This window comes from Pelophylax lessonae (assembly GCF_965119305.1).
Source record: "Pelophylax lessonae genome assembly, chromosome: 4".
Taxonomy (NCBI): domain Eukaryota; kingdom Metazoa; phylum Chordata; class Amphibia; order Anura; family Ranidae; genus Pelophylax; species Pelophylax lessonae.
The window spans coordinates 191061509-191078478 of NC_138771.1; the positions used below are offsets into that span (position 1 = coordinate 191061509).

Sequence of the window (16970 nt, forward strand, 5' to 3'; positions counted from 1 at the left end):
TGCCACGATCCCCCCTAAGCGTAGCAAAGCTAGCTCCGGGGCTAACACTTCTGTAAAAGACCCGAGAAGCAGATGCGGGACTAAAGGGTAACTCCATAAACTGATAATGCTCCTCTCCCACAGCAAAGCAGAAAAAACGCTGGTGAATGGCACATATTGGGAATGTGAAGGTAGTGATCCTTAAGATCGATAGAGGCGAGGAAATTCCCCTGACGCAGGGATGCCACCACCGTTTGAATGGACTCCATTTTGAACTTCTGTACATGCCCAAAGCAGTTTAGCGCCTTGAGGTCCAGGATTGGACACACTTTGCCTTCCTTCCTGGGAACTGAACAGGTTTGAGTAAAAACTCCGGGACAAATCACCCCTCGACGGAACAGGTCTTGTACCGCCCCAAAACAGACCCTGTGAGCGGTTTGGGGACAGGCACAAGTTGGAATGGAAAAAGACTTGCTGGGGGACAAGAGCAAAACAATCTTGTAGCCCGCCGATTGACTTCGTGGCCCACCTGTCTTGCACCCAGGAAGTCCACGGGCCCAGAAACAAGTGAACACCCCCACCCATGAGCTGAGAAGGAAGGCCCACATCTACAATGAGGTTCCTCGCCCTTAGCAGCCTGTGGATGAAAAGCAATCCCCCCCCCCCCCCCCATGAGACCGTTAAGGAGGTCATCCAGAGTAGCTCCAAACAGGCGATCTCCTTGAAAAAGGAAGCTCAGTCAAGTCCTTTTTTCAAGTCTGATCCACAGACCAGCACTTGAGCTAAAAAACACACTGAAGGATCACTGTCAAAACAGAGAGGCGAGCCAACAGGGGAGCCGCGTCCAAAGAGGCATCAGAGACGAACTGCAGCCCCAGGACCAGCTGGTGCGCCAGCTCGGCAAAGGCAGGGGGGGGGGGGGGAAACACTTCCCCCTCCAGGTCACGGAGTAGGAGCTTAGCCCACTCTGTCAGAGTTTGCGACACTAGGGCAATGGTGAATACCAGCCTCATTGCCGAACCAGCCAGAGTGTACATAATGCGGGCCACATCATCCACCTTCAGGTCAGCTGGATCCTTAAATGCTGGGGACTTCTCAACCAGAATCATGGTTGCCTTGTTTAATCTGGAAACCGGAGGGTCCACCACCAGTGGCAAAGTCCACTACTTAAGAAGGGACTCCACAAAGGGGTAATGCCTAGTAAAGCGCTTAGAAACCCCACGGGGACGCTTTGGCCGTCCCCACTCTTCAGTGACAATTCTGTCAAAATAGGCAGGTAAAGGAAACACCTTTGCCGCTTTGTTTTGCTTGTGAGTGCCAAAAGGGCACCTGCGCCTCCGCTTCAGCTGTGTCCTGCATCTTTAGGGTCTCACGCACAGATACAATCATCCACTAGCGCCTTTTCGTGCACGGTTCCAGACGTGGAGGAATCATCTTCGCTATCAGAGGATTCCAGGAGCGTGGTTGCAGACCCAGCAGGGTGACCCACGTCCGTGGTGGCCGAATCAGATTCAGGTACTGATGACAAGGGGGGGCTCTTTTTGCTAGCCCATAGCTCGCCTACAAGCCACCTCCACCCAGGACACAAGGGACCCCAGGACCACCGTCCGTGCATGGATTGATGGTTTGGACCCAAAGGGCCTCGAAGCCTCAGAGAGGGTATCAGGTGGGGAAACGTGCTCCAAAGACTCCATGTGTCAACAGGGGACCCCACAAAAAGTGTAAAACACTGCTAAGGGGCAACCCCCACAGAGCTGGCAGCAGCACCCGGTCTCCAGGCACAAAGCACCAAGCAATCCTCAGCAGAGAGGGAGAGGACCCCACCATACTCCCCACCCACAGAAACTGGCACCTGCAGCCACCAGGGGAATCTGCACTACACGAGTGCCGATCAGGAAGTAAAATGATCCAGGAGCCAGCACCAGGGGATGAGGAGGGGCTCCCACCGCCAAAAATTGATGCCCACAGGGCTCCGCTGTCATGGCCGTCGCCATTTCCAATGGTGAACCACAAGAAAATGGCCACCAGACTATACAAATATGGCCGTCTTGTATAGAAGCACACAGGCTACAACAAAATGGCAGCATTACAAGGCTTAAAGGGACCCAGGAGGCTGACTAGGCCTTAAAGGAGAGATGCTGGCAGAAGCACAATCGATCCTCTGGTCGCCAGCGGCGCACACCCAGGCCTCATTGCCAGTTAGCGCCCTGCCCCCCCCCCATCCCAGGAAAGTGGCCAGACCACCCAAATAGCCCCCAGTGAGGGGGGCAGGATGAGGATTTGGCAAGAGGGAGGTGCCTGCGGGAAGGAGAGTAACCTGGGGGTCCGACCGTCCCAAGGAGGGGCCCACTTCCATCCAAAACATTCCAGGGGAAGAGGGGGGGGGGGGGAACAGCTACTCCTCATACCAGGAACCAGGTAGGCACCGCTCCAGACAGAACCCCTCTCCATCGAAATGGGGGGGGGGGGGGCTGTTGGTCAGGAGGAACGCTGCGGCCCAGGCCGAGATCCAGTCGTATGCGACCTTGCGAGGCGAGGAGTTTACCTCGCAGGCCAGCCCCCTTTCAGTGGGGCCATATTGCACCCGACCTAGCACGGAGCTGAGGTCTGCACGCGCTGGCCAGACCGGGGTGACCACTGGATCTAGATTATCCAGCCCCAGCCCGGCAGTTGATTGTAGATATCACAGGAAAAAAACCCAAGAAAAAAAAAAAAAAAAAATTCTATCTATAGCAGAGGGAGGGAGTATACCCATCCCCTGGGACTGCCCATGGGTGTAACCAGAATTATTTTTTGCCTAGTTCCCTACTCCTGTAGGGAGCAGTATAACCCAATGGTTATGCAAAAAAAAAAAAAAAAAAAAGTTGTAAAACAAGTAAATATAACATACTTTTTTATCCATTTACTAATGGATAAAAAATTATGTTGATTGGGAGAGTGAAGTTCCACTTTGAATGACAGTTCTAATTCTCTTAACTACACTTGATAAGATTAGGTTGCTAGAATCGTAATAAAAAAGTCTGTCCCGTAGCATCTCAAGGTTCTAGCAGAATGTATAGTGCTGCAATTGCCTGAAAGAACGCCACATATCACCACAATACAGTGACAAGGGTGGGTCTCATGGTTTGAAAAATGTGACTTTGAAATGGGTCTTACTTCCTCTTTATTTTCTTAAAATCTATTAAATTCAAGGTACAGGACAGAGAGCTCTCAGGATGAATATGTAACACCTATTGGTGTCCTACTGACTGAGCTACATGAAAAGCGATTAATGACACAAGCATTGTTTATGCAAGTAACTTCATAATGTTTCGTGCTGGATGTTGTCATAATTTCTGGCATGGGATGTACCTTCTTTAGCTGCATTACTCTTGGCTCAATATGAGGTTCATCAAGGCATATGCCCCAAATACAGAATTAAAAAAAAAAAATCTAATTGCGGATTTGTTATGCATTGATAGGACAGCAAGATTTATATTAACACTTTTTCCCACACTCACTAGGCAAAGTCAAACATGTTTTAGTGTTGCATTTGAAAATATTATTCAATGATGTTCAGTGTTAAAAGCACATATCTGACAATCCATCCGAAAATGTTTTGTTTACATTTTTTTTCTCATGGTTGTTATAGTAAATATTCTCTAGAAAAATGTGGGATTGTCACCTTCACCAAACATTTTCTGACCCATTTTCCTCCTCTGAAGCTGGGCCCAGCTTTTATCAGTTGGTTTCCTTTTCTTGTGACCACTAGTCCTGTCCTTGGGCAGAAACTCATGCAGGCAGACAGTCCAAGCATGAGCTCTCACAATGACCTCTAAAAGTCAATGAATTATGTCACTTGTCACTCATATTGCACACCTGAAAAATGCACAGAACATGAGTTCTGAAGTGTCTGCACTTCGAAGAGGGATAAGGGTGCGATTATGCAGGCCACAGTGCATGATTTTTTATTGGCACGATCTAAGTATATAATCAAAAATATTTCTGTTATTAAAAGGATTGTAACTGTGGAAAATTAGGTTACCTTAGTATTACGAGATATACGGTATTTTTGCTATTAGTATTATGAAGTAAATGACGATTGTCATATCTTCCAGCACTCTTCTCTTGCACATGAAAAAAAAGGTTTGTAATACCCTAACATTTTCTGTTCTGAACCAGATACATATCTGCCACCTCTAAATTATGCTGTACAATTCCGTTGTTAGACAAATAACAAAGGAGCAACACAGAAGGTTAATTGATCAGGTACAGATGTCACACATTTATCAACTACTTCCTGCAAGTAGGTGTCATGAATCATTCTACCTTGGTAACTGCTGATTAGATATCACTGCACCTGTTCTCTGAAATTAGTCCTGTATACTGAAAGTCAACTAACATGATAACATTATTAGGTCACAAATTAGAGTATAATTAATGTTTTCTTATCTACCGCATTACCAACAAACAAGAAGATATCTCTCCAAGAAAAGATAGGCAGGAAAAACTCTACCCGTCATGCAAAATCTGTTTCAACAATATGCTATTATTCTCAGCTGAACGTGACAGCATGGTATATACACAGTATTTATTTCACTCACCAAAAACTAAAGAATTAGAAAACGCTTGCAATGTCCTGAAACAACAGGCCAACACTTTATTCTCTATATGTACCCCAAATCAAAAAACAGCAAATTTAAAACGAGAGAAATTAAAGTTAAACAGCCTGGGATTTTTTTTTTACCAATTTCTAATAGGGAGGGAATGAGATCTTCAATAATATGGGATACTGTCATCAACCACAGAGCAGGGAAATGGCAAAGCAGATTTAGCATCATCCACATTGGGGTCATTTACTTCTGAATCTTCTTTTCTGTATGCTCCTCCTAATTGCATTTCTACTGGTTCCTCAAAAACAGAAATACCAAGAGAAAAGCAGTGGGAGAAAACTAGGAGAAACAGAGGAGGTGAACATCCAGATGACATCCCAATCTTTATGCCCCGGTTCACACTTGTGCGTGTGCGGGGTTCGCATGCAATATCGAAGCGCACTGCTCCGACATTACATGCGATCGGCTGTGCGGTGCGAGTTTAGCCATACAGTTTGTATGGCTAAATTCGCACCGCAGCCGCACCAAACACGCACAGGACCCTTTTTTCTAGCCGCATCAGGATCGGATCGCACAGCGGTTCACAATTGTGCGATCCGATCCTGTGCGAGCTGCACGATCGCACTGCGATATGCGATCAAACTGGGGGTGTCGTTAAGATTACATTGACACCCCCAGCGTATCGCATATGGCAGTGTGAACTGCCGGGGGTGCGTGTGCGATGAGGGAACAGGCTGCGAATTCGCAGCCTTCCCGCATCGCATATATGTGAACCGAGCCTATATGCTATATATGCAATGCGGGAAGGCTGCGAATTCGCAGCCTGTTCCCGCATCGCACACGCACCCCCGCCAGTTCACACTGCCATATGCGATACGCTGGGGGTGTCAATGTAATCTTAACGACACCCCCAGTTTGATCGCATATCGCAGTGCGATCGTGCAGCTCGCACAGGATCGGATCGCACAAGTGTGAACCGCTGTGTGATCCGATCCTGATGCGGCTAGAAAAAAGGGTCCTGTGCGTGTTTGGTGCGGCTGCGGTGCGAATTTAGCCATACAAACTGTATGGCTAAACTCGCACCGCACAGCCGATCGCATGTAATGTCGGAGCAGTGCGCTCCGATATTACATGCGAACCCCGCACACGCACAAGTGTGAACCGGGGCTAAGACTGCGTTTTGTCTGACTTCTTATTTAAGCCTACCAATGACTCAAAAAGCAAGCAATAATTAGGATTTTGGCAATCCCTTCAGACTGCTGGGCAGGCTTCTACTTTTGATTACCTCAGAATGCCAGGAGGTGTTATGCTTGAAGAGTTATCCCTGTGCAAAAGTAAGCACCTCTAGCATCAAGACTACACAAAAGCATTCTGAATGTTCTTTAAAAGGTATTTATGTAGTGCTGACAAAATACGCAATGCTTTCCATACTGTACATTAACAGCAATCTATGTCTTCAAGAAGCATACCCAGTGCTGCAAGACAAAAGTGCTAACCACAAAACCATTGTGTTGCCCTGCTATGAGAAGAACTTCGCTTTATCACAAAATTACATTTTCAGAATACCTATTGATATGTGTCTTGATGTTCCAAAGAAGGTATACAGGAACACTGGATAAAATGAAGAATATAGTCCAAACACCGGTGGTACAGCTGCTAGCAAGGCATATGCTAAACCTATATAAAAACAAAAACATTTGTAAACAAGAAGTAGAGCTGCACGATTCTGGATAAAATGAGAATCACAATTTTTTTTGCTTAGAATAAAGATCACGATTCTTGGAGTAATATCTTTTACATTATAAAAAAAAAAAAAAGGGGGGGGCTTACTTTACAGTTTCATTTTTTTTAAAATTCATTAAAGTGTATTTTTTCACCAAAAACTGAGTTTGAAAGACTTTTGCACAAACATTGTGACATAAAAGATTACAAAGATCGCCACTTTTATTCTCTAGGGCCTCTGCTAAAAAAAATTATATACAAATAAAATAATATGTTTGGGGGGTTATACGTAATTTTCTAGCAAAAAAAAAAAAAAAAAATGGATTTTTGTCTTACCGTAAAATCCTTTTCTCTGGGGTTCACTGACAGACACCACTTCAATTCTTCAGACTATTGGGTATTCTGCCGTCTCTCTTCAGGAGTAAGACTAGCGGAAACCTTTTTGGTTACGCCCCTGGGGCAGTCCCAGAGGGTATACCATCCCTTCTTGCTGTAGGACTTCAGTTTGAAACAAGCAGTGTCAGAAGAACAAATAACTCAACCCCAAAAGAAGGGTGGGTGCTGTGTCTGTCAGTGAACCTCCGAGAAAAGAATTTTATGACAAGACCAAAATCCAGTTCTTTCATTCACTGGCAGACACAGCTTCAATTCTTGAAGCAGCCACGGTGAAAAAGGTACCAGACCAGAGCCCCAGCTCTTGTCCACGACATCCTTAAAAGAGGGGGAATCTTCCACCAGCAAAAGTGTGGTCTTATTTAGCCTGGAAACCTGAGAGTCCACCGATGGTGGAACCGTTCGTTTCTTCGGAAGAGACTCCTCAAAAGGATATCTCCTAGCAAAACGCTTAGGTATGCCAACCATGCGTTTCAGGGAACCCAACTGACTAGTGAAAAGCTCGTCAAAATAGGCAGGAAAGGGAAACACCTTTGTCAGCTTGAAAGATTTACGAGTGCCAAATTGCACCCGTGTCTCTGACTCAGTAGTAGCCGAGTCCTCCAACTTTGAAGTTTTCCCACACTGATACAATCAAGGCCTCCACCAACGCTTTTCCACACGCAGCTGCAGAGGAAGACTCATCCTTACTATTAAAACACTCAGCCTGCATGGACGCAGACCCAGTGGGCTGACTCACTTCCGTGGCAGCCAAATCCACCTCAGAATCTGAGGAAGCAGAGGATACAGGTGAAGGTGGGGGGGCGCTTCTTGCCAGGTCTCCTTTGCAGGGCCATATCTACTTTGGCTACTAGGAACTGCAGGGCTGCCTTCATGGCCGCCAGGGCAGACTGAGACCCAGAGGGTCCTGCAGCTTCCAGTAGTGGATCGGGTGGTGAAACATGCTCCATAGGCTCATTGACCATAAAGGGTTAAGCGGAACCGCACTGCTCAGCAAAGAAAAAAAAAGAAAAAAAAAAACTGCCCCCACTGCCCCCATGTATAAAGAGTTATACTCTTCTACATGTGAGCGGTCCATGTTGAGTCACTGACTGGTCATCGTGGTGCCCTGTCGATCCCTCCGGGCAGCTACTGCTACTATACTCTTCATACTCTTACGGAGCTCTATGCCCTGTCCGGGCTTTGGGAAAACTTAGGCATCCCTCCATACGGTAGCAATACCGTTTTTATCCGACAGACCGATCCAATCCACTGGTTGGACACAAAGGGTAGGTCGATCCTTATAGAGCTGATATCGCAAGACAGAGTTTACAATTGTCGGCCTGTGTATATATAGTTGTACAAATGTCTGTTTGAAAGTATATCGAAGCAATTTTGTTTTCCTAGACACACTAGGCGATATGCAACTATACAGATATCTGTTCTACAATTTACTAAATTGCTTTATTTTTCTAGATACACTAGGTGCTCCATCTGGTAACTTTGGGTGACCCCTGAGGAAGGGCTTTCACGCCCGAAACGCGTAGGGTCGGTTCCGGTTCCACGATTGCCCTATGTACCTAGGTGTCCACATCTTGGTTCGGTATTCGGTCTGTCAAATGCATGCAATTTTAATGCCCTGTATGTGTATTTGTGTTTCTTTCTATATTGTGTTTTCACTATATGTTCCTTTGTATCAATAAAGTTATTTTTTACATAGTACACAGTGTCCAGCGGCATTTATAGTCCCATACCTCAAGGGGAACTCTTTTTGTATACTATGAGTGAAATACAGATAAGTAATGGTTTGGATTGCTCCAATATTTGTCAGCAAAATCTTCATATAGAAATATGAAGATTTAATACCACCTTACACAGTGTATTTCATGCTTGGCTGCGAGAGAGACACACAGACTGTCATTCGCAGACTTCCCTATTGTTTGTGTATTGGAAGGGAATGTGTATTGGGATAAAAGTTTACCTGTCTGTTCCATTGTTAAATGTTAATACCCTCACATTTTTCTGTCCAGATGGCTAGATAATTAGTTTAGTTCCTGTATAAAACTTCCATCTGTATATGCTACTGTAATCAGCCAGAGGGGAGGGATTGTGTACACTGTATGAGAGTGTAAAACTCTGTTCCTATTGGATTGTGAATGTTACGTCCAGTCTTCAACAAGGTCCACCTGGGTGGTAACCTTGTGGGTGAAAACTGTATACAAGTCTGTTCAATAAAGTTGTTCTAGAGTTACTTCACCCTCAATCTAGAGTCCTGTCTCTTATTGGGAGAATATGCTACAAGGGGTTGCTATGGTCTTCCATACTCCCTTAGAGAAACACTAAGCTCTTGTAAGAACTTGTGTAAGAGCTTGTTCTACTGCACTCTCTGTGGAAAGAGGTTCACCCACAGGAACCTGGAGCCTTGTCGTAGGTCCAGGGTGGGTAGGAGATGGCAAGACTGTAACCAAGCTGCGGCGGTTTGTGGGGTCTGAAGTGGTTACAGTGTCTGGTGGAGTGCTTGGAGCCCTCGGAAAGCACTAGGAGCATCTGTCAACGGAGGTACCCAGTCAAGGTTGTCCTGTTCCGTTACACCCCCGTCCAGTGGGGCCATGTCACGGCCAACCTAGAGCGGAGCTAATAGTTGGGTCGTGCTCATAGGCCAGACTGGGAAAACCGTAAGGATCTAGGATATCCAGTGCGTCGCCCAGTCCGGCTGTTAATTGTAGTTCACACAGAAACAAAATAAAGCAAAAAGGTAAAAAATTCCATTGAAACAGGAAAAAAATGCAGGGATCGCAGATCTCAGCAGAGAGGCAGGTCCTTACTCTTGACTAGGAAGAAAAAACTGAAGTCCTACAACAGGAGGTGAAGGTATACCCTCTGGGACTGCTCCAGGGGCGTAACCAATAAGGTTTCTGCCTAGTCCTACTCCTGAAGAGAGACAGCATAATACCCAATGGTCTGAAGACTTGAAGCTGTGTCTGTAACTGAATGAAAGAGAAATACTGATTTTAACTTGTAAGCAACAAGTGTCAGAAAAAGGCTTCGTTTTTAAGAGGTTAAACTGCCCTCACTTACACACCGAAGTTCATTCCTTTGATATAAAAGAACAAAATTATACATTGTAAAATATTGTGCTGTGTTAAGAGTCCATTCAGACTAGCGCGACTTGGTCGCCTGACAAGTCGCGGTCGGTCGCTCGCCATTGAGTAGTACAGGACCCGTTCTAATAAGAGTGACACAAGTCGCTCCGACTTAGAAAAAGGGTCCTGTACTACTTTGGGGCGACCTGGAGGCGACTTGCATTGACTTCAATTATATGAAGTCCGTGCAAGTCGCGGTGCACAGACTTCACAGGTCACCCCACAAAGTCGTGTCGCGCCAGTCTGAATGGGCTGTTATAGTTAACTAGCAGCCTTAATGTTAATAAACATTTGGGAGGCTCTATTTTTTTTTTTTTTGACAGCTGTGAGTGAGCAGAGAACAGCTCTGTATGAATCGAGGACATGCCTTTTTAAGATCCTGAGGGGGTGGTGAATCGAGATCGCGATTTTTAAAGATTAATCAAGCAGCTCTAACAAGAAGGCACATAATCATCTGCATCTAAGTGGTATTGATTTGAAAGGAGATCTATTACTCGGTTTTGCTGCTGTAGAAAGGCATTGTGGTAAGCATTGTAGTAAATATTTGTAAAATAAAGATTTTATATACAGTGGAAAGAAAAAAGTATGTGAACCTTTCGGAATTACCTGGTTTTCTGAAGTAAATTGCCATATAATATGATCTGATCCTAATCGAATCTTTTAATCTAAGTCACAATAGACAAACACAACGTGTTTAGGCTGATAACACACAAACTATAATTTCTAGTGTCTTTATTGAACACACCCATTAAACATTCACAGTGCTGGAGGAAAAAGTAAGTAAACCCATGGAGTTTATAGCTGGTCGGACCACCTTTGGCAACAATGACTAAGCAGACCTGAAAATAAAAGATCAATTTTTGACTCAATCACTCACTCAATGAGTGATAATTGGTGGATCAGTACTACAACTCACTGGGCTTAGTCAAACTAGAGAGTTTCATTAACAAATACTAGAAATAGGTTAGGCATAAAAAAAAAAAAAAAAAAAACACCCACAGACACACACGGTGGCCCAGTGAGGTCTATAAAGATATCACAATTAATGCATTTCTAAAAACGCACAAATAAGATATAGAAAATAAGTATCCCTCCAGGGATCACGGGGTGATTGTCCCCATCATGGATGTACATCACAAGGAACCCAATTTCTTCAACATGGCAAATTTGTAGTTGTGCTGAATAGTCCTATGTGGTAGGCATGGAAATCCTTTGAGAAAATTCTGAATATGGAGAAATGCAATCAAATCAGGAATAAACTGGTTAACCCCCTCCTCAGAATGATTGTCAAGGGGACAGCAAGGGTACAGTGGTCCAGGGGAGGAAACAATCGTTTGGGGATAACGTCAGAAAAGGTTATATGAGCAAAGTCCATTCCACCTCTACTGCAAGCATATTCTAAGCTTCCCTCCCAATAGACCAGACTAAGAGCATTCCCTGTATCCATGAACCATAGGATTCATCAATTGATGTCTTAGTATCCTGCTGGATATTTTGAGAAAAAAACTTGAAAATTAAATTTTCCCCCTCCATGATGGCAAGTGGTTGATGCCCCGAGGCAGCGAAGCAAGCCCAAATCATGATGCTCTCCCACCATACTTCACCATTGTGATGTCTGGGTTTTTTGTTTAAGAGCAACAGCTTCCACTATGGTGTTCTGTCATGGGAAACCTGCCTGTTTACAGACTTGTGTATGGCAGACTCATGAACAGGGATGTTTGCCAGTTCCAGGGATGTCTTCAAGCCTCTAAACAGTCACTCCTGGGTTCTTCTTTATCACACTGAGGATTCTGCTTGTGCCTTGGGAGTCATCTTTGCTGGGCGCCCACTTCTAGGAAGAGTGGCCTCAGTACTAAACAGTCTCCATTTATAGACAATTTGTCTGTCAACTGATGGATATCTCAGATTGCTTTGTATCCTCTTCCAGCCTCAGACAGATCAACTAATCTTAAATTGTAGGTCTTCAGAGAATTTATTTTTCTGAGGCATGGTTCACATCAGCTGATGCTTCTTATAAACAGCAATCTTAAAATGTTTTAGTGTCTTTTATCGAAGTAGCTCTACACCACACCTACAAAATCATTTTAATAATAGGACTCCAGGTGTGAAAACTACTGACTTCAATTAGCTTTCATTGAAATACTTAAGTCTATGGGCTCACTTACGTATTCCTCCAGAATTGTGAATGTGTAATGGGCGTGTTCAATAAAAAGACACGAGAAATTAGAAAGGTTTGTGTTTTATCAGCATAAGCACAATCTGTTGGGTCTATTGTGGTGACTTAGATGAGGATCAGATCACATTTTACTGCAGAAAACCAGATAATTCAAAAAGGGGTTTACATACTTTATTGCCACTGTAGTAAATAAGGCTTTACCAAATCCAAGTCACAGGTGCCTGTTATTTCATATAAAAAACAGCCAAAAAGTAAGAAAAAAAAAAAAAAAAAAAACACACACATTTCCAAATTAAATAAAAAAAGGTTTAGGCTTTTTTTGATAGCTGAGGTCCTTGTCTGTCCAGTACAGCTGCTATCAGCAGCAATTTGAGCACTGATCAACAGAAGTACTTTAACATGAAAAAAAAAGAAAAAAAAAAAAAAAAAAACACAGACATTCACATAGTATACTGTAAATTGTACATTTTACTGTAATTAGCTACAGAGCTCAAGAGAAGCTCATTTCAATATTTTTTTTCTCTTTAAAGTGGTTCTAAACCCCAAACATGTTTTACCCAAAGGCCCCTATCACACCTGAGCGATTTGTAGCTTAAAGTTCAAGGCTTAAAAACGCTCATCAAGTAAAAACCCACTGTATTCAGTAGCCTTTGTCCACATCTGAGCTTCCTGTTGCTTGTAGCTGAAAAGCTGTCACACCAAAAAGTACATGAGCTACTTTTCAGGAAGAATTTAGTGTTTTGGGCCCCATTGACTTGAATGGGAACACCTGAGCATGCTTAATTTGAGTGTTTTCTTTTAGCTTCTATTACCTGATCTCCTTCCCAAAGTGATTTTCATTGACTAAAAACAAAAGGAACAAAAGGCTGAAGCTTGAATACACATGTAAATGCCTGTAATACTCTTCTAAAAATGCCTGAATACACTTGCAAAAACCCTCAAAAAAGCCCATATAAAAGAAATTGCTGAAAAATCACTCTGCTCAGGTGTGAATGCAGCCTGATACATTCCTTGCATGGAATGCAAAAAATGTTCTCACCCGATCCAGCGCCGTGCCCATCTGACAGCGCTCCCCTTCTCCACGCTCCCAAAGGCTTTGCTCGGTGCATTTCTGTAGCAGCTCGCTCCCTTCTCCCAGAGGCTTCACTCTGTGTCCTTCTGTAGCATCGCTCTCTCTTCTCCCCGCTTCACCATTCTGTAGCAGCAGATTTCCTTCTCCACGCTTTCGCGCAGTACTCTACTGTAGCAGCACTCTCGCTTCTACTAGCTCTCAAAGGCTTGGCTCCCAACTCCTGTCAGTCAAATCCTGTGACGAGGGAGCTGAGGGCGGGGCCAAGCCACACTGTCTATGGACGCAGGCAGAGCGGCTCAGGATCAAGCCTGCAGGTGTGCCACAACAGGAAGCAGCTTCCTATGGTGATACACTGAGAAGAGGAGGGGCTGGGAGCATCGGCGGGGAACCCAAGAAGAGGAGATTCTGGGCTGTTCTGTGCAATGGAGGCAAGTTAACATGTTTTTTTTTTTTTAAAAAGACGACTTTACCATCACCTAAAACTGGTTAATGAGATAGAAGACAACCCAATACCTCATGCACAGTTGGCTCTTTTGGCTACAGTGAAAGCTTAAAACAACATAAACAACATTTTGGCCTTTGACAGTTATGTTATACTGACCTTGGGGCAGCTGCATGACCCCTGTGCTCAGGCCTGAAACAATATCTCCAATGAGGTACTCTTTCACTGGGTACCGTGGCAGCCATTTTAAGATTGGAAGAAAGCTGCACAGCTGAGATTTTGCCTTCTTAGCAGTACACCTATAATGTAAAAGAGCAATATATTATTACTAGAAAAAAAAAATAATAATAATTACGTTTCCCTGTCACTATAAAGAACAACATACAGTATACAGTACTGTTTTTCCTCTTTAGTTTTGTGTGCTTTAAACATTTTACAGGTGCAGCTTCACTGTTGGCTAACTTCTGTTACTTGGGTAAAAAGTCAACTCAAGACACCAGGTGAGCAAACGTTTGTTGTATACAGCCAAATCACTATAAATTTACTGTAAAGGTAATCACTATCTTACTTTGTTTTTTGGAGAGTTGTTAATTATGATGCAGTAGCACTGGATGCGCGAGATACAACACTCCATTACTGCTGTGTCACCAACGTCACATAACATCCCATGGGCAAAAATTAAAGTTAAAGGTAACCATAGCTATTTGAGTAACCAGTTGGAACCCCCCCCCCCCCCCTCAAAAAAAAAAAAATGCAAAGAGGGTACACCACAGTAAGAGTACCCTTATAGCCAGTAATATTACTCCTTGGTATCTCATGATAGTGTAGCTAGTTAAGATCTGAAAACGCATATCTCCATTTTTACTGTATGGTGCAAGTTGGTAAATACAAGAGCAGGGATGCCTGATGTTGCTATATCACTGGCTTTAAGCCTATGCTTACTGTGCTGTAAGCAATTTGAATTATTTAGCTTGACGGGTTTTTTTTTTGGGGATCCACCAGGTTACTAGCATAGATAACTATTTTTACCTGCTGATGCTTTTTTTTCTCTCAATTGTGGATGTGCATGGCTATGATTTTTGTCCAGAGTTTTTTTTTCATCTCCAGCTCGGTCTGCCCTGTATTGGCACTATATGTCCACTCTCTCAATCGTAGCAATTTTAGCAAATAAGAATCTGCAAACCTGCAAGATAGAGTAGTGACTGGCCAGAGAGGGATTACTTTGACACAGTTGGCCAGCTTGAACAAGCATTGCAAAATATACCAACTAAATAGCCCCATTTTCAAAGCAAGTTTGCTAAAGGTAATAAGGATCGACAGATTATTAGTGGGGCCGGGCCGATTATCAGAGGCCGATAGTCACTTTTTTTTCCTTTCTTTTTTATTTATTTTTTATTTTTTCCAAGTATTGTATCGGCCACAAACTTGCCGATATTGCTTCAAGTGGTTGTACCGGAGTGATGCCAGCAGCATCGACCCAGTACCATTGTTTGCTTAAAGCTGATGGTTGGCTTTCTTGCAATGACAAACTGATGTGACTGATGCAGACGACTGCCCCCCCCCCCCTCCAGCGGCTTGCCTGGGTCTCCAGTCCCACCGGGAGACCTGAGCGACCAGCAATCACATCCGTCGGCTGGCCAAAGACCTGAACAAAGCCGCATTTGGCTCTGATCGGGTCTCCCATGTAAAAACCCCGAAGCGATGTCATAACATCACTTCCAGGTAATGAAGGCATGAAGGCATAAAGGCGCCAGATTTTTTAAAAATTAACAGCATTCAAAACAGCCAAACTTGGCGTTTTGAATGCTTTTAAGTGCAGAGGAGGGGTTTGGGGTCTTTTAGACCTCAGATCCCTCCATAAAGAGTAACGGTCACTGCCTATTACTGTCCCAAGGGATGTTTACTTTCCTTATGACAGCAATAAAAGTGACCAAAAAAGAGTGGCCGGAAAATCAGTATCACCCCTGAAAAAACGATATTGGTTGATCCCTAATAGGCAAGTGTTAAAAAGAGGCAACACCTTATTATCTTATGTGTTGTATATATGAAGCAATTTAGGACCTGAACACTCCTATCTCCACTTCTACTGCATGATGCACACAAACACATACATCATATATGTATTCGATTTTCTTCAATAGCTGGTACTTCTGAAAATGGGGCTTCCTGTGATTCACTTCCCTTGCTCTCACGTAGCAGTGTTTATTCTCAGTGATTGTAAGCTCGGACAAATATGGACTTGGAACTTACACTGTGCTTCTTCACCTCACTCCTGGTGGCAATAGAGCAGCAGGGGAACAAAGTAAAGGAAAAACTGAGGGGCTGGCCTTTAAATGGGCAAAAGCACAGGTCAACTTTAAAGGGTAAGTGCACTTTTTTCATAATGCCCCTGCAATGCTATATTTGTCAAATTCCTAAAGCAGTAATGACACCATCAGCAAACAAACCAAAAATTCTTTGCAACGGCCAAGCAGTGTTTTTATATCCTTTAGCGTTCTCTGTAATCAGGCATGTATCATACCAAGATTAAGAATAATGGCCATCCTGGGAGCGCGGAGCTACAAATAGCATAGGTCATAACGGTCTATGGTTGGGCTCAGTACTATACATAGATTACTGAGCATGTCAGAACATTGGGTGGTGATATACTGCCAAGCCATGTGCAGGATAGGCAGTGGGAACTTTCATTTGTCTGCAGTATATCATACCTGTGCGGACACTTGATAAATTGATCAGGAGTAGAGATGGAATACAGGGTTTTATATAAAAAGGTTTAATCAGTAAAAATTGTTTTGTTCTATAAACTACAAAGAGCCAAAGGCTGCTTTCAGATTTCCCCAACCTTGGAAGTCAGTATGGAATTGGTGGTCAGAATGGGTTATTAAATATTGCATATAAAGAATTTATATACCATCCTCGTACCGTAACATTTCCTAAACTAGCAAATTGACTGAAAATGTTAATCAATTCTTGCATCCGGTCATAACTACATGAATGCTACAGACTGATAAGCTACATGTGTAATGCGGTTATTAAACAAAGGTGTGTCCAACTAAAAGTTTCCATTGTGTGGATGAGATTAGAGACACATTTGGAAGTGTAATTACTGCTTCTCTTAAGGGGATTACTTTGAAAACTCAAAGTCCTTCCTTCTACCTAATTACAGTATTTGTAGAAGAGGATTTTAAAATTTTCATAACATTTTTCATTTATTACTATATAACAGATATACTTGAATTCCCTGCACATTCAATCAGATCACAGCAGGATAAAGAATATTGTAATAGCAGATATCTATGAATATACTGGCTGATCTGTCGGATCTCTGTAAACCATATATTCTAGTGGTTTATCACTTTTTACACCATTACGAGACAAGACCATCCAGGATGGTATACCTACAGAAGGTAACAAGAATGTATATCATCACTCTGGTATTTAAGAGGAACCCCCATTCTCTCCCCCCCAAAAA

At 43.5% G+C, this 16970-nt stretch overlaps 1 protein-coding gene across 1 annotated transcript in view; it reads right to left on the bottom strand.

Moving 5' to 3' along the window:
- Window positions 1–16970, bottom strand: part of SLC26A5 (solute carrier family 26 member 5) — a 136552-nt gene that overhangs the window by 100049 nt on the left and 19533 nt on the right. Inside the window, exons 3-4 of the mRNA XM_082256604.1 lie at window positions 13658–13797; window positions 6138–6248 (exon numbers count right to left, since the gene is read on the bottom strand). Coding sequence (XP_082112730.1) covers window positions 6138–6248; window positions 13658–13797 — 251 coding nt within the window. The remainder of the gene's footprint in view (window positions 1–6137; window positions 6249–13657; window positions 13798–16970) is intronic.